This window comes from Aptenodytes patagonicus, chromosome 2, assembly GCF_965638725.1.
Source record: "Aptenodytes patagonicus chromosome 2, bAptPat1.pri.cur, whole genome shotgun sequence".
Lineage (NCBI taxonomy): Eukaryota > Metazoa > Chordata > Aves > Sphenisciformes > Spheniscidae > Aptenodytes > Aptenodytes patagonicus.
The window spans coordinates 12,857,340-12,881,345 of NC_134950.1; the positions used below are offsets into that span (position 1 = coordinate 12,857,340).

At 43.8% G+C, this 24,006-nt stretch overlaps 2 protein-coding genes across 9 annotated transcripts in view; both read left to right on the plus strand.

Moving 5' to 3' along the window:
• Positions 1-17,011, plus strand: part of ATAD2 (ATPase family AAA domain containing 2) — a 47,437-nt gene extending 30,426 nt beyond the window's left edge. For 2 of the 3 annotated variants that reach the window (XM_076329148.1, XM_076329149.1), the window contains exons 22-28: positions 1,014-1,173; positions 1,530-1,652; positions 1,749-1,898; positions 10,532-10,936; positions 11,636-11,760; positions 14,121-14,249; positions 15,752-17,011. In XM_076329148.1, coding sequence (XP_076185263.1) covers positions 1,014-1,173; positions 1,530-1,652; positions 1,749-1,898; positions 10,532-10,936; positions 11,636-11,760; positions 14,121-14,249; positions 15,752-15,793 — 1,134 coding nt within the window. In that variant the 3' untranslated portion in view covers positions 15,794-17,011. The remainder of the gene's footprint in view (positions 1-1,013; positions 1,174-1,529; positions 1,653-1,748; positions 1,899-10,531; positions 10,937-11,635; positions 11,761-14,120; positions 14,250-15,751) is intronic. The other variant, XM_076329150.1, reaches the window with a different exon arrangement.
• Positions 17,012-18,516: 1,505 nt separating this feature from the next.
• ZHX1 (zinc fingers and homeoboxes 1) overlaps positions 18,517-24,006 on the plus strand; it is a 31,013-nt gene continuing 25,523 nt past the window's right edge. For 3 of the 6 annotated variants that reach the window (XM_076329155.1, XM_076329151.1, XM_076329156.1), the window contains exons 1-2: positions 18,990-19,376; positions 19,470-19,580. The gene's annotated coding sequence lies outside the window, so the exon portion shown is untranslated. The other 3 variants (XM_076329152.1, XM_076329154.1, XM_076329153.1) reach the window with 3 other exon arrangements.

Consider the following 24,006-nt stretch of genomic DNA (forward strand, 5'->3'; position numbering starts at 1 on the left):
CTTTAGAGTATGTCAGTTGGAAGTGACCTACAACAATCATCTAGTCCAGCTGCCAGTTAGACCAAATGCCAACACAGTTCGCTCATGAAAAGGCTTTGATATGTAGGCATGTTACAGCACTGAAAAGCAGAGAGATCGCTTTCTTTATAATTATAAACAGTATCTATAGGACTGTTTTAATAAAGCCTAAAGCTCTTTAATTGACTGTCAATAGTTTCTGTGAGAACAGGAGTAGAAGCAGCAGTTTTTAAAATAAATTTTAAGATTCTATTCTCTGTTTCCTCTGGAGCTCCTCAGTATAAGATCAACCATAAGGGCTCTGTGGTTTCTTCTTCCTCCCATACACTTCTTACGTCTCTTTTTCTCATTTCATTTATTGAATAAGTCTAAGCCAGGGGCATATACTCCAAAGTCAGCTGTAGTTTTAATATAGCTTTGTGTTTCAGCAAAGTCCTGTTCCCCTAAGCATCCACTGACTTGTCTTTCCCTTTACTTCTCGTTTCTGAGATGTGAATAATCTAAACATAGATGTCCTCATCTAAACTAGTCATTAGGCTCCTTTTATGGTCTGAGTAAAGAAATCGGCACCTCTGGGTCCAGTTATCTCATTCTAAAGTAGATGCCTAGGGTAGATACTTCAAAGGTGCAATTCCTGCAGCCTTTTTCTTGCTGCCAACAACAAAGAGATCTTGGGTGACTTTACCGAGAAAGGTTTCTTTGCTGTGATTTTCTGAAGCGAAGTGAAATGAATCCCACTCTGGGTGTCTGTTCCCTTCTCTGCCCCACATATGCTTCTGACCTCCCTGCTTCTTTTTTTCCCTCTTCTAGTCTGTCTCTTCAAAGACAGTTGAAATAGCCCTTCTATTTTCAAGAAACTAACTGGTTAATTTCTGCATCTTTGATGTGTCATAAATATTTGGGGTTTTTAAGAAGTACTTTATTTGACTTTATTAAAATAATTAATTTTGGTAGATACTGTGTTAAATCTCTGAGCACATATATTTCATTTGTAGGTACCCGACTATGACGCAGTTATTAAACAGCCCATGGACCTTTCGGCAGTTCTCTCTAAAATTGACTTGCACCAGTACCTAACTGCAGGAGATTTTCTAAAAGACATCGATCTAATCTGTAACAATGCTTTAGAGTACAACCCAGATAAAGATCCTGGAGGTGAGGATGTGTTTTTATCCTTAATTTGGAAAAAATTCAAATGTATAAATGATAAATGTTGTCTGTGGACAGTAGACTTGGGATTAGATCATTTTAAACATCCACAGAGAGCATTTCTTGCCAGGTTGTAAATGTTGTAGCATTAAACTACTTGGGCATGAAATTGTGACAGAAGTGTTGATCAGTAACTAGTGCTTTTGCTTTAATAATTAACTTTTATGTTGTTACGCTGAAAATATTCACTGAGATAACCTTTCAGAACCCACCTATGAAAAGAACAAAATCTTTCTGAGTGATCAAAATGAAGGATTTCATTGGCTGGTAGAAAATACTCAGTTCTGACTGTAAAATTTCAGATCGTCTCATTAGGCACAGAGCTTGTACCTTGAGAGATACTGCATACGCCATAGTGAGGGAAGAAATGGATGAAGATTTTGAACAACGCTGTGAAGAAATTCAAGAATCTCGTAAGAAAAGAGGTATGTTTTTTGATGCTAAGGATTTTGAGACTTGTCTCGGTATTTGTAACCAACAATGCAAGACATAATTCTTTGCTATCTGTTCTTTATTGCAAGGTTGTAGCTCTTCAAAGTATGCTCCATCTTACTACCGTGTAATGCCAAAGCAGAACTCTGTTCCTGGGTGTAAGAAAACAGACCCAAAGTGTAATGAAAAAACAAAGATGCCAGCAGCACCTGTAGATTCCAGTACACCCCGCTCTAACGGCAAGTTGCATTTTATTCAGACTTTCTTGGAGAAGGTGCTAAAGTCACCGATACCTTCTCTGTTCTTGTGACATAACAGGTTTCTGTGATGCCTGGTTCTTCATGCCAGAGGCATTACATTTTTTTAATTTGTTTCAAAATGTGAGATAAATCCAGAGGTCATTCATTCAATATGGTTATAAAGTTCAAGTACAGTGGTTGGTTTACATTGTAAGACACTGACTGGCCTTGATGGCCCAACTGATATTTAATGGCTCCTAAATTGCTACCTCTTGAAGTCAAAAATGTTGTACATGGCAGTTTCTGAATACTCAACTAGTTTTTAGTTATATGAAACAGTATTTTTCCCTTCCCTGCCCTCAAATGCTAAAATCTATGCCACCTCTTACTGTGATTTCCAATTGAAGGGGGAAAGGGGAAGAAAATAGGGGAGCAATAATAATAGGTATGTAAATGAAAGATCATTATTTGCTTACTTTTCCTGTGAAAAGGACATGAAAGAGCAAAGGGACTTGGGTCTCTTTCAGTTAAGACACTGTCATGGTTTAACCTCTGCCAGCAACTAAGCCCCACACAGCCGCTCGCTCACTCCCCCCACAGTGGGATGGGGGAGAGAATTGGAAGAGTAGAAGTGAGAAAACTCGTGGGTTGACATAAAGACGGTTTAATAAGTAAAGCAAAAGCCGTGTGTGCAAGCAAAGCAAAACAAGGAATTCATTCACTCCTTCCCATTGGTAGGCAGGTGTTCAGCCATCTCCAGGAAAGCAGGGCTCCATCATGCATAACAGTTACTTGGGAAGACAAATGCCATCACTCCAAACGTCCCCCCCTTCCTCCTTCTTCCCCCAGCTTTATATGCTGAGCATGATGTCATATGGTGTGGAATATCCCTTTGGTCAGTTGGGGCCAGCTGTCCCAGCTGTGTCCCCTCCCAGCTTCTTGTGCACCCCCAGCCTGCTCGCTGGTGGGGTGGTGTGAGAAGCAGAAAAGGCCTTGACTCTGTGTAAGCACTGCTGAGCAGTAACGAAAACATCCCTGTATTACCAACACTGTTTCCAGCACAAATCCAAAACATAGCCCCATACCAGCTACCATGAAGAAAGTTAACTCTATCCCAGCCAAAACCAGCACACATGCATGACATGGTGTGAAGTTTCCTGGTCTCACTGGCATGGCTGGGAATTTTGCCATTGACTTCACCTGTCGTGGTTTAACCTCAGTTGGCAACTGAGCACCACACAGCCGCTTGCTCACTCCCCCCACCTGGTGGGATGGGGGAGAGAATTGGAAGAAGACAAGTGAGAAAAACTCGTGGGTTGAGATAAAAACAGTTTAATAATTGAAATAATATGATAATAATAATAATAATATGATAATAATAATAATAATACACAAAGCAAGTGATGCACAGTGCAATTGCTCACCACCCGCCGACCGATGCCCAGCCAGTCCCCGAGCAGCGGCCCCCCCCGGCCAGCTTTCCCCAGTTGATGTACTGAGCATGATATCACATGGTATGGAATGTCCCTTTGGCCAGTTTGGTTGTGCCCCCTCCCAGCTTCTTGTGCACCTCCAGCCTTCTCAGTCAGTAGAGCATGGGAAGCTGAAAAGTCCTTGACTAGCGTAAGCACTGCTCAGCAACAACTAAAACATCAGTGTGTTATCAACATTATTCTCATCCTAAATCCAAAACACAGCACTGTGCCAGCTACTAGGAAGGAAATTAACTCTATCCCTGCCGAAACCAGGACAATATCCACCCCTTATTCTATACCATCTGCGTCATGCTCAAGTCTCATATTTTCCAGTACATTTTCATTAATCACCACCCCCTTTTTTTCTCTCTCTCTCTATATATACACACACACACACACAGATATCATTCCCTTAGTCTATGGGCCATCCCTCTAAAACGTTCGGTGAGTTCATTTAGTCCATGACTTCGGGCTCCATCTGTCATAATAATCTTCCAGGGCAGGAAAAATGGAGACGGTGTGTGGTGTTGGATTGTTTCATGTTGAAGTCAGTTCTGGTACCATCATCACTGTGCTTTGCTTGGTTTCACTGAAGTTATTCTTCATTAGTCTGGGTGATTCTTATTGTAATAACATTAGTATGGCATATAATATTATGTAGCACTTAACATCACATAATTCAGATCATTGGCTATTCTCACCCAAAATCAAATCCCCTTGAGGTACACATCGGACTTCCCCATCCTTCCGCATTATCCACCAAGTGCACCCAGGTCCTTGAGCAAAAGCAATCCCACGGATGGGTTTGCCTTTGCCCGAGGCAGGAGTAACCCAAACTGTTTTCCCCAACATATTTTTTATGTGCACTACAGGGACTTTATTCCCATCTACAGTACGTAAAAGTTTTGGCTGGGCAGGGCCAGCTCGATTGGCAGATCCCCTCATGTTGACTAACCAGGTGGCCTTTGCTAAATGCGTATCCCAATGTTTGAACGTCCCGCCACCCATTGCTCTCAGCGTAGTCTTTAACAGTCCATTGTATCGTTCAATTTTCCCAGAGGCTGGTGCATGATAGGGGATGTGATACACCCACTCAATGCCGTGCTCTTTGGCCCAGGTGTCTATGAGGTTGTTTCGGAAATGAGTCCCGTTGTCTGACTCAATTCTTTCTGGGGTGCCATGTCGCCATAGGACTTGCTTTTCAAGGCCCAGGATAGTGTTCCGGGCGGTGGCATGGGGCACGGGATATGTTTCCAGCCATCCAGTGGTTGCCTCCACCATTGTAAGCACGTGGCGCTTGCCTTGGCGGGTTTGTGGGAGTGTGATATAATCAGTCTGCCAGGCCTCCCCATATTTATATTTCAGCCATCGTCCTCCATACCAGAGAGGCTTTAACCGCTTGGCTTGCTTGATCGCAGCGCATGTTTCACATTCATGGATAACCTGCGCAATAGTGTCCATGCTCAAGTCCACCCCTCGATCACGAGCCCATCTATATGTTGCATCTCTTCCTTGGTGGCCTGAGGTGTGATGGGCCCACGGAACTATAAATAATTCACCCTTATGTTGCCAGTCCAGATCCACCTGAGCCACTTCAATCTTAGCAGCCTGATCCACCTGCTGGTTGTTTTGATGTTCTTCAGTGGCCCTACTCTTGGGTACGTGAGCATCTACGTGACGGACTTTTACAACCAGGTTCTCCACCCGGGCAGCAATATCTTGCCACAATGCGGCAGCCCAGATGGGTTTGCCTCTGCGCTGCCAGTTGCTCCGCTTCCATCGCTGTAACCACCCCCACAGGGCATTTGCCACCATCCATGAGTCAGTATAGAGATAGAGCACTGGCCACTTTTCTCGGTCAGCAATGTCTAAAGCCAGCTGGACGGCCTTTACTTCTGCAAATTGGCTCGATTCACCTTCTCCTTCAGCAGTTTCTACAACTTGTCGCATAGGACTCCATACAGCAGCTTTCCACCTCCGATGTTTTCCCACAAGACGACAGGACCCATCAGTGAACAGGGCATATTGCTTCTCATTTTCTGGTAGTTCATTATACATTGGGGCCTCCTCAGCACGCGTTACCTCCTCCTCTGGCAATATTCCAAAATTTTGCCCTCTGGCCAGTCCATGATCACTTCCAGGATTCCTGGGCGACTGGGGTTTCCTATTCGAGCCCATTGTGTGATTAGTGCGACCCACTTACTCCACGTAGCATCAGTTGCATGATGTGTACAGGGGACCCTCCCTCTGAACATCCAGCCCAGCACCGGCAGTCGGGGTGCCGGGAGGAGCTGTGCTTCAGTGCCGATCACTTCCGAAGCAGCTTGAACCCCTTCATATGCTGCCAATATCTCTTTTTTAGTTGGAGTATAGCGGGCCTCAGATCCTCTGTATCCCCAACTCCAAAACCCTAGGGGTCGACCTCGAGTCTCCCCTGGCGCTTTCTGCCAGAGGCTCCAGGTAGGGCCATTCTCCCCGGCTGCGGTGTAGAGCACATTTTTTACATCTTGTCCTGCCTGGACTGGCCCAAGGGCTACTGCATGAATTATCTCCTGTTTAATTTGTTCAAAGGTTTGTTGTTGCTCAGGGCCCCATTTGAAATTGTTCTTCTTTCGGGTCACTTGATAGAGAGGGTTTACAATCAGACTGTAATTTGGAATGTGCATTCTCCAAAAACCCACGACGCCTAAGAAAGCTTGTGTTTCCTTTTTGCTAGTTGGTGGAGACATGGCTGTTATTTTGTTGATCACATCCATTGGGATCTGACGACGTCCATCTTGCCATTTTATTCCTAAAAATTGGATCTCCTGTGCAGGTCCCTTGACCTTACTTTGTTTTATGGCAAAACCGGCCTTCAGCAGGATTTGGACTATTTTCTTCCCTTTCTCAAAAACTTCTCCTGCTGTGTTGCCCCATACGATGATGTCATCAATGTATTGCAGGTGTTCTGGAGCTCCACCCTGTTCCAGTGCAGTCTGGATCAGTCCATGGCAAATGGTGGGGCTGTGTTTCCACCCCTGGGGCAGTCAGTTCCAGGTGTACTGGACGCCCCTCCAAGTGAAAGCAAATTGTGGCCTGCACTCCGCTGCCAAAGGGATTGAGAAAAACGCATTAGCAATATCAACTGTGGCATACCACTTGGCTGCCTTTGACTCCAATTCGTGTTGAAGTTCTAGCATGTCTGGCACAGCAGCACTCAGCGGTGGCGTGACTTCATTTAGGCCACGATAGTCTACTGTTGGTCTCCACTCTCCATTAGCCTTCCGCACTGGCCATATGGGACTGTTAAAGGGTGAGCGGGTCTTGCTGATCACTCCTTGGCTCTCCAGTTGACGAATCAGCTCATGAATGGGAATCAGGGAGTCTCGGTTGGTGCGGTATTGCCGCCGGTGCACCGTTGTGGTGGTAGCAATTGGCACCTGTTGGTCTTCGACCTTCAGCAGCCCCACAACAGAGGGGTCCTCCGAGAGACCAGGCAAGGTGGACAGCTGTTTAATTTCCTCCGTCTCCAAGGCAGCTATACCAAAAGCCCACCGGTACCCTTTTGGGTCCTTGAAATACCGTCTCCTGAGGTAGTCTATGCCAAGGATGCACGGAGCCTCTCGGCCAGTCACAATGGGGTGCTTCTGCCACTCGTTCCCAGTTAGACTCACTTTGGCTTACGATACAGTTAGCTGTTGGGATCCCCCTGTCACTCCAGAAATACAGATGGGTTCTGCCCCTATATAGCTTGGTGGCATTAGGGTACACTGTGCACCGGTGTCTACTAGAGCCTTATACTCCTGGGGGTCCGATGTGCCAGGCCACCAAATCCACACAGTCCAGTAAACCTGGTTGTCCCTTTCCTCCCCCTGGCTGGAGGCAGGGCCCCTCTAATCCTCATCACAGTACTCATTTCTCACTTCTTGTACATATGAGTCAGAAGTTTCTTCAGTAAGATCAGCCCTTCTACTCTGTCTGGGGAACTGCCCGCTGGAAACTGGAGCAGCAATTTTCCTGGAAGAACCTCTTTCTGTGATTGTTTTCCCTTGCAATTCACGTACCTGTGCCCCTAGGGCTGCAGTAGGTTTTCCATCCCATTTCCTCATGTCCTCTCCGTGGTCACACAGGTAAAACCATAGGGTGCCCCATGGTGTGTACCCCTTATATTCTCTCTCTTGAGCAAAAGAACGCTGACTCCTGATAGCCGAGATACTGGTCCATACAGGTGGGGAGTAGGACCTATCCTCTTTGAATTGCTGGAACTCCCGGGACAGTTTCTCCACAGCCGAGACGAGGGAGGAAGAAAGACTTTCCTCATATTGCCGGAGTTGACCAGGCAATTCATCCACTGTTTGTTCCTCTCCATCTTTCCAGGTCATCACTGCCAATGAATTGGTGTATGACGATGGTGAGCTCCTTACAAACTTCCACCACATGGGTCGTGTGCACTTGACTTCGTCTGGATCTTTGGATAGTTGTTCATTGTTCAGGTCATCATAAATCACCTCCAGCACAGCTAATTCTCTCAGAAACTGGATACCCTTCTCCATGGTGGCCCACTTGCTTGGGCGACATACGACATCTTCCTTAAAGGGATACCTTTCCTTCACGCTTGACAAGAGTCGCCTCCAAAGGCTGAGGACTCGTGTCCAATTACTTTGTCAATGCCCCCTTCCCTAGAAAGGGATCCCAGCTGCTTGGCTTCCCTACCCTCTAATTCCAGGCTACTGGCTCCATTATCCCAGCATCGGAGCAGCCAGGTGACAATATGCTCACCTGGACGGCGGCTGAAATCTTTTCGTATGTCTCGCAGCTCACTCAGGGATAGAGATCGGGTGGTCACTGCCTCGTTTATGAGTTCTTCCTCGTCTTCCTCCCTGGTCAGCGGCCGTCTCTCCTCTTCCCGTTCTCGTGATGGCCCTTCTCCAGGGTATTCGTACAGTTCTTCCTCCGCTTCCCTTCTAGAAGAAGCTTCTTCCTCCCTTACTAAACAAGCTGACTTTCGCTTCCAAGATTTCTTCTTGTGTACAGGGGCGACTGATACTGGCACAGGCTGGTTCTTTGGTTCAGCCACAGGGCCTGTCGCTGGGGTCTGAGTGGCCGCAGTGCATGTCACCGGAATCTGAGTGGCCGCAGGGCGTGTTGCCCGGGTCTGAGTGACCACAGGGCCTGTCGTTTTACTGTCAGAGCCAGAGACCTTCTCTTCCCTTTGAGGGCACTGAATGGTGTTGAACAGGGCTCGGTAGGCATGGGCCAGGCCCCAGCATGTTGCAATGAGTTGCATCTCTCTGGAGTTGCCAGGGTGACAGCATACTTTTTCCAAATATTCTACTAGCTCTTCAGGATTCTGCACTTGCTCAGGGGTGAAGTTCCAAAACACTGGGGGTGCCCATTGGCCTAGGTACTTGCCCATCTTGTCCCACACACCCTGCCACTCATAACTATTTGGCTTTGGGGCAGATCTCTGGATGATATTCTTAAATTGCTTACCAACTTTAGACAAAACCGAAACAATATTCCCAAGAAGTACCAATAGAACTATCTTAACTACCCAAGGCTGTTCAAAATACTGAAAAGTTACTGTAATGAAGGAGGAAACATCATAGAAGAAGGTAGTGACACTGCCATTCTGTATTTCCTCCATAAAAAAACTCTCAGAAAAGTCACTGTAATTGCTAGTTGTCTCCACGAAATGATCTCCGTGGTACAGTAACGGCTTCATTGCGAAACCTACATACCACACTAACGTCAAGGTCAATGTTTTAAAAACAAACCTCACAAGCGAGACATCACTATTCACTGCAGACCACAGCAAACTGCAAAACCCAACACCAATCTTTAACATGTACAGCAGGAAAAAGAGCGCGATGCAGATTATACAAATCAATATTGAGAACAGAGAAACCAACATTGTGACCCACAACTATTAACAGATATAAGTTCCTTAATACACTCCGGTTAACCTGTTATTATCTCAAACCCTTCGAGCCCCACGTTGGGCGCCAAAAAGGACTGTCATGGTTTAACCTCAGTCGGCAACTGAGCACCACGCAGCCGCTCGCTCACTCCCCCCCACCCAGTGGGATGGGGGAGAGAACTGGAAGAGCACAAGTGAGAAAAACTCGTGGGTTGAGATAAAAACAGTTTAATAATTGAAATAAAATGATGATAATAATAATATGATAATAATAGTAATATGATAATAATAATAATACACAAAGCAAGTGATGCACAGTACAATTGCTCACCACCCGCCGACCGATGCCCAGCCAGTCCCCGAGCAGCGGCCCCCCCCAGCCAGCTTTCCCCAGTTGATGTACTGAGCATGACGTCACATGGTATGGAATGTCCCTTTGGCCAGTTTGGCTGTGCCCCCTCCCAGCTTCTTGTGCACCTCCAGCCTTCTCAGTCGGTAGAGCATGGGAAACTAAAAAGTCCTTGGCTAGTGTAAGCATTACCTAGCAACAACTGAAACATCGGTGCGTTACCAACTTTGTTCTCATCCTAAATCCAAAACACAGCACTGTACCAGCTACTAGGAAGGAAATTAACTCTATCCCTGCCGAAACCAGGACACACCCATATGCTTTGTGCAGTACTCCGTGAATACTAAGAATGGTGGGTTTTTCTGGAAGGCAAAAATGCAAGGTTTGTTTAAAACAAGGTTAACTGAATCAGAAAGCATATGAGGTGTTAGTCTTTCGGACAATTTTTTCTCCAGCAAATGTTTCCTTAAAATTGTCTCTAATTCTGCCCAGCGTGTGTTTAGCTTTTGAAGTTTACGGCTTTATAACAGATTTGAAGAAGGGCTCGTCTCCAAATGCTTTTCTGCTGTTCATCTATATTAGTTCATGTAATAAGACAGTAAGCAACTTCACCTAATAACCTTGCTTTGCAGTAGTACTTCCTATCTAAAGTAAGAATTTTCTGTTCATAAAATCTTGAAGCTGATGGTTTTGTGAATGAAATTCTGTAGCTGGCTTTTTAAAATCTAATAGCAAATTGACCTCATTAACTTGCAACTCTTTCTCTAGACATATGCAGGGAGACCGACAATGGTACTTGAGCTGCTTTGATCATTTTCCTTGTAAGTCAAGTAAGATGAGGATGCTGGATTTTGAAGGAAGAACTGTTTTGGTAATGTTTTGGATTACTTTTTCTGATCTCTCTTTGTAGATATGTCAAAAAGAAAACGCAGAAAGAACAAAGCGTCTTCAGGTATCGCAACAAAGAGGAGGAATTTTCAGTTCAATAAAGAGAATAAAGTTCCCGAAGACCAAAATGAAGTAGAAAGTGATGAAGAGTCTCCAGAAAAACACGTTTCTAACACGGATCACACTGAAGTTGAGTCCGCACAGGATTCTTCTATGGAAGAAAATGAAAACATACTTCAAGAACGACAGAAAAATGGGAATGAAAATAAACCAGGGACAGAAAATGAAAGAGAGAGAGTTCTCCTTGTGGCTAAATCTGCTTCTGAAAAGAAGAGTGTCATGCTTCCTGAACATTCAGACCTAAGAAAGGAGAGTGAAAGGCCGGATTGCCAAATAGCAGAAAGTTCTGAAGACGGAGATTCAAATGGTAAGTGAAAGGTCAAACAGGTCATTTAGCTCCTTTTTCTTCCTGAGGAGGATTACACTATTTGTTAGGTTTTAGCCGCCTTTAATTCCATTTGGTTATTTCTGTTGTATCTCTCTAAAATCAGCACACAGTGTTTCTTGCATAATGATGCTGCCCGTCTAGTTATGCTAGCCAAACTCATGTTTTTCTGCAGCTGCTGGTTTTTTGATTCTGAAGTTTGTTTTTCAAATGGTACCTAATTGAAAAACAATCGTTGACTTTCTTTTATTGTATGAGTATCTTCCCAGTAATGAGCAGCGTAAGTTAAAAAGCTGTACTTATGCAGCGTGGACCCAGGGTCACATGTGGAATAGAAGACTTATGTCATCATGTTTGCAATGTAAGATGTGTTTCCTAACCTAAATTACTTTGGAGTTTTACCATGCAGTGCTGTAATGGCCATGTGACTATGGTTTTTTTTTTCCTGGTTTTACACTGCCTTTTTCTCTAGTGCTTTTTTTTGTGTCTGAGTTTCTAATTTTTATGGAGCAGTGACTTTTGCCAGAAAGAAAGTAAAATTCAACCATTTCTCAGTGAAAAAATGGAAACAGGTCTGTCTGTCATTGGAGAGAGAGACTGTATTCCAGGTACAGGATACTTCACTGATACTGTATTCCAGATAAACAGAAATCCTGACTTCAGGAATTTGTGTCATTCCAGATTCGTGGGTACACCGTATGACTCGTGCGAGATGTTCTCGGGTAGAAGAGCACCAGGTGACAGGTGTCAAGAAAGCAATGGAAATTATCACACAGCCAGTGATTGTGGATTACTATGAGCTCAAAGTAAGTCTAATTTCAATTTTGTTAATACTGAAGTAGGACATTTTCTTGGTACATGTACAGTTGTAAACTAAGTCAGTTCTTAACCAATGCCAATTAAATCAATTTATGGGAAGGATGCATAGCTTGTGAAATAATTCATCCTGTAACGGACTTGACTGTTGTGTTTCCACACCTGGTGTAGACTGCTGTTCTTGCTTTTGGTGAACTAAATTTTAGGAGACTGGGCTCTCTTCCTAATATAGCTAAAATAGCCCACTGACAACCTGCTAGTACTGTTGGTTATTAATGTCTTAGCAGTTTTTATGATGAATTTGGGGGTTTTGTTTTGCTTTTTGCATGTTTTCATTTATTAGGAATCTGAAAAGGACCTTTATTCCTAGCAGTGATGCCTTAAATCTGAAGTTAGCAGGTTGACATAAAGCTCACCATGGATAAAATACTAATACGTACTTTCTGAAATTTTTTCAAAATCCAGTGTTAGAATTTTGCATTCATACAGTTACAGGGTTATAATGGTTTTCCAGTCCCTCGTAGGAGAGAAGTGGCTATCCTAGGCTACAGTTGGGGAAAGGGTTAAAAATGGGCCTAGCTGCAGGGGGTAAAAGAGGTTCCTTTGCATGAATTGGAGAGGGTAGAAGAAGGACCTGATCTCCAGGGGATATTGCAGTGAGGAAAATTAGGAAAATTGCTAGGTTGGAGTCCTGGAGGTTGGCCACTGCAGAGGAGGGCTGCTGTTTACCTGCCATGATGAGAAAGGGAGTATTACATGGATGTTTTCCCTGTGTGGGGACAATGTGACCAGATAGGAATCCCCTTTGGTGAAGGGGCTTGTCAACACAACTTCTGTCACATTTTTAAGCTGTGACCTAATTTGTAGAGGTAAAACTAACTTTTTAACGCTGGCTTCCTAAGGAACAGATTTCAGGGGGGTTTGTTGTTCATGGCTGCCTGTGTATGTAGAGAAGCCACGCAGGTTTTTCATAGAGTAAGGGTGCTAATAGCATGTGCTCCAAAGTTGTTGCCCACTGGATAAATGGTACGGTAGAGCCCTTATATATGTTTCAGCTTCTATATGTTTCAGCTATGAGGAGAGCTACCGTCATGAAATGCGTCTTCTAGAAAACTTGTTTCATTAACATGGGTGCCATTGGAACTAGCTGCTCATACCAGAGAGCCTCTTTGGAACTCACCTGCAATGAATAAGCTAGGTGAACCTCCAAAATATAGCTGCTTGGTTTTGTTTGGGGTTTTTTTTTGTTCGTTTATTTGCTTGGCAATAGGCCTAGAACTTTATGAACATATAGAAGAGCATGCAGTCATCCATGTGGCAGCAATTAGAAATAGTTTCACACGGGATGTTGACCATACACCTCTGTCACATCCTACCTTTTCTGTTTGCAGCAGCTGAAAGCACGCTGCCTGGTTTTGGTGCGTCTCATCTGCATGTTGTATAGAATGAAGTTGAGGGGAATACTCAAATTTTGTGCTAGCTGATCTGAGGGAGGCAGAGTTTGATGACAGGCAGTTGTGAGGCAGTAATATTTTCATTTGGTGTGGCTGCTCTCTTAAGCTACATCTTCACAGCCTCACACAACACACAGATACTGAACAGCCGCAGCAGTGGAAGAAAGTGCTGCCACTAGCTGGTTACTGTTGCTTTCCCAGACATTATCACATTCACATCTTTGGTAACAGAAATGACTGTGTGAAAGATTGGTAATCTGCTACAGGCAGAGCCACTCTGCTAGTTTATCCACTCTTCAGTTTAAAGGTAGGAGCTAACTCATCTAACTTTGCTTCCTGATCTGCTCAGACACTTGAGCAGTGTGTTCTGCCAGCAGAATTGTAGGTACAGTACACATTCAGCTAATGGGTAAAGGTGAGCACCTAAGGATGCTTCCATTTCCAGCTGGCACAGCTGTATCTGGAAGATCTGTAGCCTGGCTTCCAAAGATCCATTTTACGGTGCCCTGCATTGCAGCAACAGTTCCTCTAATGAAATGCAACAGTGGCTTTGCTGTGGCAGCTACTCCACCACAAAGTGGATTGTGTCATTCCCTGCTGTTCTGGAAGCAGTTGATTCGCAATTATGATTGTTGATGTGATAGATTGATTAGTAATAAAATATTGTCTGAAATTTAAGCCTTCTTTTTCTCTGAAGTATGAAAAATTAACTCATTTTCTCCAGTTAAATCTTGTGAGATATTTAATCTGTTCTCTGAAGCGTCACTCATATTTTATTTAACAATATAAGAAAGTAGGATGTCACTTGTATTATTATTTAGCTTCTGAAAACATAAAGAGCCTATTCAAAGGATCTTGCGCTATTCTAAACTTGTAGTTTCCAATTTTTTTTTCAGCAACTGTTGCATTTTGTCACTGTGATAACTAAGAACTTCAATATATTTCACTTGGAAAAACTATATGCTGTTCTTAGTCAGTGCATTTACCAACATCGGGAAGATTACGACAAAACCGAATTAGTGAAGGTAAATTTTTTTGTCTTATAGCACTTTCTATCACTGTTATGCATGTGTGTGTTATGCATATGTATGTGTGCAGCCTGGACATCACGCTTATTTAGCATTACTCTCTACTGTTTAGTTGCCTGTGTTACAAGATTTTTTTCATTTCAGTCTGGAAGACATTTATCCATATTGCAAAACCATTGTTGTATTTGGCATAATTGTTGGCAGTTTCAGCAGGAAAAGGCTTGAACTTGAAGACAATGGGTCCACCCACACAGCCCTCTCAAAGCAGTTAACCTCAGTCTGTCAATAGTCCTTCTCCAGAACCTTTTTTAGGGGTGGGGAGCTATGAAAGGAGGGTGCTTTTCTCAGTCTGTCACTTCCTCTTTCTCCCCTTACAGGCAGTCAGACATGGTAACACTTCATATAGTAGTCATTCCATTCTTGAAAAGAAATTAAGTATGAAACATCACAAGAAGTTGAGACTTTTCTCTAGTCTCACATAATCTCTTTTTAACTAGCATGGCTCGAGCATCTTTAATTTGACATACGGGGAGATTTCTGTCTATGCCGGTTTAATGCTAATGAGTCAAATTCTCTGATCTCTTCCTGTAAGAGAGGATTTCTGAGTTGTCAAACTCAGCAGAAATCTTCCAGAGGCACCCATGGTCCCAGTCAGGCATTCCCAGTATTGAATCGATTTAGATAGGTTGGATATTCAGTCTTCAGATTCAAGATCCTTGAATCCATTTGTCTTTGAGATGCTTGTGCCCGAGAATAGATAAAATTCTTTATGCCTCTCAGTCTGCCTTAAAAAAGAGGAAGCCTCTTCTCTTCAGCCCTGGTCATCTTAATCTCTTCTTCCACATCTGATAAAGAGTTAGAACGGACGCTCTGTTCCGATTGTGCAACAGTGAGGATTATTTGGGTTCAGGGAGGCCATTCCTGAAAAATGCACCCTTCTCTCATCTAGTATAATGTTTTATATATAGTTTTAGCATGAGAAGGGATTTATTTATGTTATCTCAGGGCTTATGGGCTTTTGTGACTTAACTTTTAACGCTTAAATTAAAAGGGACTTGATTTCTTTGTTTTCTACTTCTACCTTTAGCTTTAACCAAAAAATATCTCCTATTCAGAGTGACTGTGCAAGTCGGTCAGGAGCAAGCTCTACTGCATGAAGAGATAGACTTTAACAAGTAATTATTCAGAGTGCAGAAAATAACATTTCCAGCTTTTAGTTGTGGCTTTTCAGGAACTGTCTCCTCTTTCTAACTGTTGAAACCACTGTTGATACAGATCCATACGGTCTCTCTAGCCTACTCTCTATTTTGGATGCATAAGGACGTGTTTGAAGCTAATGGGTATAGAAAGACATTGTGATGGTGGTAGCACATGTATTTGCTAAATATTACTAACAATTGTATGTATCTGCAAATTCTTTATTCTTTTCATGAAGAAATAAATAGGGTTCTTCAGCTTTTATTCATGCTGACTGCTAGTTTGTCTTTTTTTCTTATTAGGAAATGAAGAAAGAAATTGCAGCCTTCAGTTATGCTCAGTGATACTTGATTTCAGCGTACTTGACTTCTACTCCGTAATGTTTTCTTTTCACTGCATGCTGTTACCTGTGCATAATTCAATAAAGATTACTTCTACATATATATTTATACATATATTAAACAAATATATCTTAAAATTTATTAAGAAAGCTCAAATAAAGTCCTTTAACTGCTTTGATATTTTCGTCCTCTCTCTATTTTTATGTGACATACTGCTGTGATTGCCTTTGGAACACTGCAGATCTGAACATCTCCCAGATAATTTCAGTACCTCTCTTTAAAGGAAAACGATCGAAAACTTGATAAAACTTCTATCATTGTTTTCCAGCTTGTTGGGAATACATTTTTCTGAAGTAGTCTGTGGTGCTGTATAGTCCATTGCATATTACGTAAAGGTTTTAAACCAAATCTCATTTTGGTATATGAAAAGTAAATCCTTTAGAAACCTCTTAATGCAGTTCAGAGGAATTTTTTTTTATTACCTCATAGCACCTCAAGTGGCTTTCATAGAATTAACAACCTAAAGAAATTATGTGGGAGAAACACCCTTTCCACAAACGTAAGAACTTTTGCTGTGGCGTATTTTTGCCTGTAAAAAAACCTAACTTGAAACAAAGCAAGATTTACTACTGTAACTTTCTAAGGTAAAGTTTAGTGTTGCTTGTAATAATGACAATCTTCTTGATACTGGAGAATTGCGTTTTAACATAAATTGTTAGTTGCAGGTCAGGTGTCTTGTAGTTGAATTAAATTGTAAATAGTTTTTTAGTTACCTGGAGAGAATGATACGTGTTTATTACATAAAAGTGAATATATTGTTGGTGATAAATATATTTAAGTAAAAGCAAAGCAATACCCCGTTTTGAAGATGTATGCCTCTTCAAACCAGCAGAGAAAATGTCTCTCGGTTAATTTGACAGTTATTTTTAAAAAAACTGAGGATAGGCAAAGTTTAGTTTTATGAGAATAAAATTTTATATCAGTTGCAATAAAATATGTGGCACGATACATTGCTGTTGTGTTATGTCACCTCACATACACATCTGGTGATACTGAATGCCTAACTGTGCAATCCCTCTGTGTGTGTTTGGTTTCTTGTGTATGTTTTAGTTTTCTTTTTTTGTTTCTTTCTAGTGTGTTTGTCCAAACATTTGTGTACTATGCATAATTTTTTCTTTTATCTATATTGTTTGGATGGGTATTAATAAAAAATGAATCATCCTTTTGGGGGCTTTTGTCTGCTCTATTTTAATCACAGAATAATTTTGATCATTAACAACCTTACACTTAAAACCTAGCATGAGTCTTAAGACTTTAAAGGAAGAACTGTATGTGAGCAGCTTACCCCACTCTTGGTGTATTGGTTATGTGGCAAAGGCAAGCACAGGAGGAAGAAAAATTGTATTGAAAATTTACATTTTAATGTATATTACATTTGAAATGTAATAAAGGAATTAACGTCATTTTTCCTTAACTTGATCTCCACCTCGGCTGCTGTCACCAATTTTCGATGGGACTGTGGGGGCAGTTTGCTGACTGCATTCCCAAAGGTGACCGTTTCAAAAACTGAACCAGAGTGACAGTGCGGAAATGAGGAACCAGAAACATTCCTGGGACCAAAACTTTTGCTCTTCAAAGTTTTCATCAAACTCCTTCCTGTCACTAGTCTCGACAGGATACTGTACCTATACAGTTGGGTTTTTTTAATTATAATTGTGTAAATCCTGATCTTCCATGACCAACTGTTAACAGTTAACTCTTAATGGTTCCCACAAGCCACATCTTTTTCTTTCTCAGGGAAACAATCCTATTTTAGTGTCTGAACCAAAATGGCAAACAGCGATGAAAGAAATAGTATGTAGAAAAGCAACATTTTTGAGAAGGATGCAGCGGGAGTTAAAACTAAATACTGACTAAAATATCTAGGTATGTACTAAAGGAAGAGGTTCCCTTTCTCCAACTTCTGTAACTAAACAAAAAAAAGGGGGGGGTAGTGGGTTTTTTTCCTCAGGGCCGTTACTTCTGCGCTCACTTGCCCGTGGTTTGGGGCTCTGGACCCTGCGGCAATGTCGTCCCTCAGCCACAGCTCAGGGCGCCTGAGGGAAACTCGGGGCTGGCGTCGGAGAAAAAGCCTTCACAGGGCTAGAGACGACGCTGTCCTTAATACTCGTCTGGGTGCGTGGCGGGAGGGTCTACCGTGGGGCTGAAGTTTGTCGGCGGAGGAGCGCGCTGTGAGGGCGCCGCTGCGACCCGGGACCTCCTGGCCTGTCGCCCCCGTTTCTCCCTGACGCAGCCGTTGCGCGCCGGCACCTTGCCTGGCCGAAGGGCGAGAAGACGCCGGCGGCCCCCGGGCCGCGGCGCCGAGCAGCCCCCTGCGGCCGGCCGCTGCCTCGGCTGGACCGGGCCGTCCTCCGGCTGCTGTCCGCCGCCTGACGGGCGGGGCGGCGGCGGAGCGGCTCCGCCCCCGCTCCCTGCCAGGGAGGCTGAGGCACCGGCCGCCGCTGCCCGGCCTCCCCGCGCACCCGCCCCGGGGCAGCGAGGCGCCGGGAGGATGCGAGTGGGCGCTGCGGGCGGCGGCGAGGCGAGGGCCCGGGCGGCCGGCGGCGTTGGGAGTTCCCGGCTCACCCGCCGCCCCCCCGCCCCAAAAGAAGTGCAGTAGTTTGTGAAACGCAAGATGGCGGCGCGGCCGTGAGCGAAGGCGGCGGGCAGGCAGGCAGGCAGGCGGGCGGCGCGGGCGCGGGCTGAGGGGGCGAGGCGGAGCGGCGCTGTCAGGTAGGGGCTCGCGTCTCCCGCCGCCTCTGGCGCGGGCGGAGAAGGGGCTCTCGGCGCCGGGAGGGCGACCCCCCCGGGGAGGCGTGCCCCCCGCACGCCCCCGCTTCCCCCCGGGGAGCGGGCCAGGTGCTCTCCCGGCGGGGTCGGGGCAGCGCCAGCGCGCCCGCCGCCCCGCGCCTCCCCGGGGCAAGGGCGGCTCCTGGCCGGCGGGGGCGGGTGGGCCGAGCCGGGCCCGGCGGGGGCGGCCGCCCCGCTGCCGCCCGCGGGGTGGGCGCGGTGGGCCAGCCGCGCCCCGCCCGCCTCCCTATTGTCTGGCGGCGGGCGAGCGGCCGGCGCTGTCCCCGCGGCCGGGGGCATCGCCTGCCGGGGGCGGCGGGCTCCGAGCAGCCTGGAGGAGCCGTGGCGGGGGGAGAGCCGTGGCGTAACTTCAAAGCGGACTGCTGCATTCCCCCCCCGGCCCGCAGGGGGGTTAAACCCCTTCGAGTCCGAGGACGATCTCTCCCCGTTCTTCCCTCCTCCGCCCTGTGCCAGCTGTGAAGCCGGGAGGCTGTGCGTGGCTTTGCTCGCCACAGGGCGGAGGAAGATCCGTCTGACTCGTCAGTCGGAAAGGAGAGTCAAGAAGTTCAATCTCGGTGTGCCCGGAGGAGCTGGCGAGTTCCCGCCCGGTGTCACCGGGCTGCCCGCACTGGCGCTCGGGCTGACGGACTGACTGACAGACTGACGGCAGCCAACGAGCCATGAAGTTCTGGCTCCAGAGTTGTCTTGCATCCCGTGGCGTTGCAGAGCGGGGGCGAGCGTGGAGGAACAGTACGGTGTATGTGCAGGCAAAGTTGGGGAAGATGTCTGGTTTACTCTTCTGGGGGTGTCTGGGTTTTGTGGTGCATTCTGATGCTCGGCTCTCCCCTAGATCAGGATGTGCAGCACTGGAGATCAACACCGACTTCAATAAATCACGTAATGGAGGCAGTTCTGGATCTCTAAAAGGGCTCAGAGTGTCTGCAATAGCGAACGCTATCTGGTAGGTACTTGTGCTTTATTTCTCAGCTGCTTGGACTTTCTGGTAGGTTAAATAGTTAACGGAAGGATGGAGAAGTTTACTTTGCGCAAAGTGTCATGTAAAACAGTGAAGGCTGAAATGTCTCTTGCTCTGCAAGCTGGAATAGGTGTCACTTTTAAAATAGAGATGTACAGAGAGCATATTGGGGATATCAAAGTGCATATAAACATTGTATAAATAAAAAGTGGATTTTATTATGAAATTTGTTACATGAAAACAAATATTCCATTAAACGTAGGAATGAGAGAGGAATGTTAAAAGCTGTGCTGTTGGTTTTGACCAGCAGTTTGGGTTTTGTTTGGTTTTGCTTAGAAGGATTTAATGCAAAAAAAGAAAGCTTGTGAGTACTTACAGAAACCCTGTTTAAAACAACCTGCATGATGTAAACTATAGGACTGCCCTGAATTACAACCTCTTTGAGCAAGCACGCATCATTTAGAAAACCCTTTTGTTACTGTCTTTAAACATTGCTAGCAAGGCAGTCTATTTCACTTGTGTTGTTAAATGAATTTTCCTGAGCCGATTAGAAGTAGATACGGTTATTTTATAACTGAAATGCTTTGCTTTTAACTTCAGGCTAGTGGTTCTTGTATCTTTGCTAGACTGAAAAGCCCTCTGCTATCATGTTTGGGTAATGTGCATGTATACTATAATTGTCCCCAAACTTGTCTTTGTAAAACATAGCAGTTTGAGGTAGAGCTTTTCTTTGTGAGGCATACTTTTCTACTCTTAATGTTTCTTATGACTCTCTTCTGGATAATTTCCTCTCTTGCAACACCCTTGATGACCTGTGCGTGCTTTAGCTGGATCCAGTGTCCTGGTGTCTAGCCTTAATTGCTGTCATTTATCACTGTTGGTTGTTATTGGAATAGACAATATTTATCACTGAGTACCAGTATATCATTGGAGACTGTTAGAGCGGTGTATTGAACAGTTCTGCCTTTTGTAGATTTCTCAGTACTGAAGAATTTCTATCAAATAATGGACTTCGTACTATTGTTAGGATTTGTTTTGTTCCTATTGTACCGAAAAACCTGTTTCTTGTGTCTTTTGCTTCACTGAGCAGTCTATAGCATTTCACTTAAGCTTATTGCTATCCTTGAGCTTTCCCCCTCTTTTTTTCCCCCATTTGTTTGTATGTAGTCTGAGGGAAAGGATTAAATTTTGGTTAATGTTTTCACCTAGTTATGATTGACATTGGTGACCCTTTTGTTCAGATGTGACTTTAGAAGAGTCTTATTTAAAAAATAGTCATATATCTTCGAAGTCAGATTCTTTCCTCAAGTTTGAGTTCAGGATTTTTTCCAGCTTTATGAAACTGGAACTTCTAAAGCACCAAGTACATATAGACAGGGTTTAATTCTGGTTGCACATAATAAATATAACCAAGGCACAATCACTTGCAGCTAAGCTACAGCCAATCTTTATTTTGGTGATCAGTTTCTCTTTACTTGTCAAGCTGAGGTCTAGTCAAGAATTCCATGGTGTCAAATTCAGTATTTTTATGTTTTCTAATTTTTAGAAATCCTGAGCCTGTTGCAAAATTTACAGAGTGATCTTTTCAGTGTCTATTTATTAAATTAAGGTCCTGTGTGATAACAGTTTTGGGGTCATGGGGTGGGGGAAGGTTCTGAACATTTTTAGCTGAGTGCATGGACGTGCTGTTCTGTTCTGTGTATTAATGGTCAATATTCCCTTTCCTTGTGCTTTAGATGCAGGGTCATTGATCCATAAATGTCCAAGATGGTTTGCCTCCAGGTTGTCAGTGACTTGTAAACAAGTGGTGCAATTTTCAATATAGTACCATTTCCCCTTTCTCTTTTGTTTACTTTCTATTTCCTAAATAGGCAGCAATATTGATCTTAGTGTTCTACTCATGTAGCATCACCTTTGTTGAATATATACCAATAAGAATATGATTTTCTGTTCTTATTATTTCAGTTTCTAATATTGTAAAATTAGGCATTAAAGCAGCTTCTTTCTTCAGGCTGTCAGAGGCATGTGATTTCTTATGTTTTCAGCATTATTATTATTATTATTACTATTATTATTATTTCCAAGTTATTGTCTTTATGCCAATTCATATTCTCTCCTTTTTCCTCTCTTTTTTAATTTTTTTGTGGCTAGGTCAGGACCTTCCCAATATTCAAACCACTTTGCTGCATAAACAGTTGTTTCTTTTTCTGTGGAGGTGGCAGCCACCAAAAATGATACATTTCCTTATCCTGTACCAGCCAGATGGCATTTCATAATTCTGTGCTTCGCATCACTTTAACTGATGGTTCATTTCCAGTTCTGTTGTCTTTCTGTCAAGGAACTGGAAGGAACTTCAGAAGGTCCACTCAAGTCTTTTTCATATCCTTCAAAGTTCAGTGAACTGTAGCACATTTCATAGAACAGTGTCTTTACTACCAGTGGATCCTTTCTAACCAGCTTCAGAAATCAGCCCAAATTGAGCAAAAGTCTGCTATTGTCACTTGTGGGAAGATGTGTACCACTCTTTTATCCTTAAGAGCTTTGAGATCATAGTAAATCTTGAAGTTCAATAGAATTCATTGACAAAGAGTATGATCTAAAGGGGCAAGAACTGGAATGTAGAGTACATTTGTTATATCGTTAAAAATATAAAAAGGGCAGTATGTAAAGCACAGAAACTAGGAAAATTGCTGACGACTAAAAGAGGAACGGATGTGGCTAGATGAGAGAACCTTTAGGAAAAATGGTAAAGAACTTTGAATATGCTACTTTTTGCAGTCCTTAAATGATGTCAAAGATAGCAAAGAACTTAATGTTGCAAACATCCTTTAGCAGCGTGACCTCTGCTTGTGCCTAACAGGTCTAAAGGAGCTCAATGTATTTTACTTCCAAAGAACAGGCTTCACATTGTGTTTGGAGTCATTTAAGAAAGTGAGTTTGGTATTTTAGGTTCATTCTGTGCAGCTTGGCCTTCCCCAGTGGTATTTTGCAGTCTGCTGCTCACCTTCCTTATCCATTGGTCTCACTAGGAGTTGAAGGAATTTAACATGCTGTCAAGGGACCCACAATTTGAAGTCGTGGCTGAAGCAAGCCTTGAAGGCTGGCAGTTTTGTTTAAACAGTGGGCAGACAGAACTGTGTAATGAGGCATGCATAACGCCAGCCCTCGCTCTTTGGAAAGCCAGCATCATTCTGCGAGTGCTGTGAGCGCCAAATTCACCCCACCAGACAGAAGGACAGAAATGAGCTTTTGAACTTTCCAATGGTTATGGTAAAAGTTCCACATGTTCCGCACTCTGAACCTTCAAAGCATGTTATGAACCACATATATTGGATAGGAAATAGCTGTTAGCTTACAACGAATACTGTGAATTAGGCAATCATTTTATATAGGTTTTAAGGCTTGAATCCTTGTTTATAGGTTGAGTGTGATTATTGTAACGTTGTTTTACCTTACAAAGGTGCTAAGAACTTCATAGGTGGAAATGCACATTTGTATAGTCTGAGGCAGTCTTGGTAGAGGACTCTGAGCTTGGCTTTCCTAAAAATTGCGGTATATTAACCTAAACAAAACATGGTACTAATGTGATTGCCTTCCTCCCTGTGTTATAATGGAAAGACATGCTTCGTATGTCAAAATGCTGTTGATTTTAAAACTCTTCTACTGGCTCTGTGCATGGGTGTAAGGCTCTGTTTTGGTAATTAGGTCAAAATGAGATCTAGGAATGTTGTATGTCCTAAAAAGAGTAAAGGGGGCAGAATGGGGAAGGAGTCAGGAAAGAACAATTACTACTACCTGGCCTGTAAAAGACTGGTAGTTAAACCTTAGTTACAGCTGTATGCTTCTTCAGAAAGTAAAGATTAACTAGGAATCTGGAGTATATTTTCTAAGTAGAAAAATACTGCCTTTTTATACATAGGTCAGCTGCCTTCAGCAGCATCAGTTGGAGCTGAGGGCACTCTGCAAATCAGAGCTGTATCAGGAGTAATTAGGCACTTGGCAGCAGTTGCCAAGTCAGCTAGATGGAGCAAGCGTGAAAACTCAGGGGTTTCTGTTTCTCAGTAGGATTCCCAGCAAGATGGAACACATTTGTAGCTTTGGAATTTTTGGAGCATTCAACACTGCACAGTGTCCAGCCTTGTTTGCAATGTTGAATACTTAACTGCTCTGTCCTCCAAACTTCTCAGTGGGGACCTGGACTGACAAAAGGTTCACCATACCTGAAGTGTCACGTGAGTTTAATTTTTTTGTGCATGGATCAGTTGGAGGAAATGGAGCCTGTACAAGATCCCTGCTGGCATTGTAGGTATCTGTTTAAATATGATGCAAAACCACACAGCTTTACTCCTTGTATCTTATGAGTTTTTTTCAAATTTGACTTCTTAATACATTTTACTTAAATTTGTTGGAG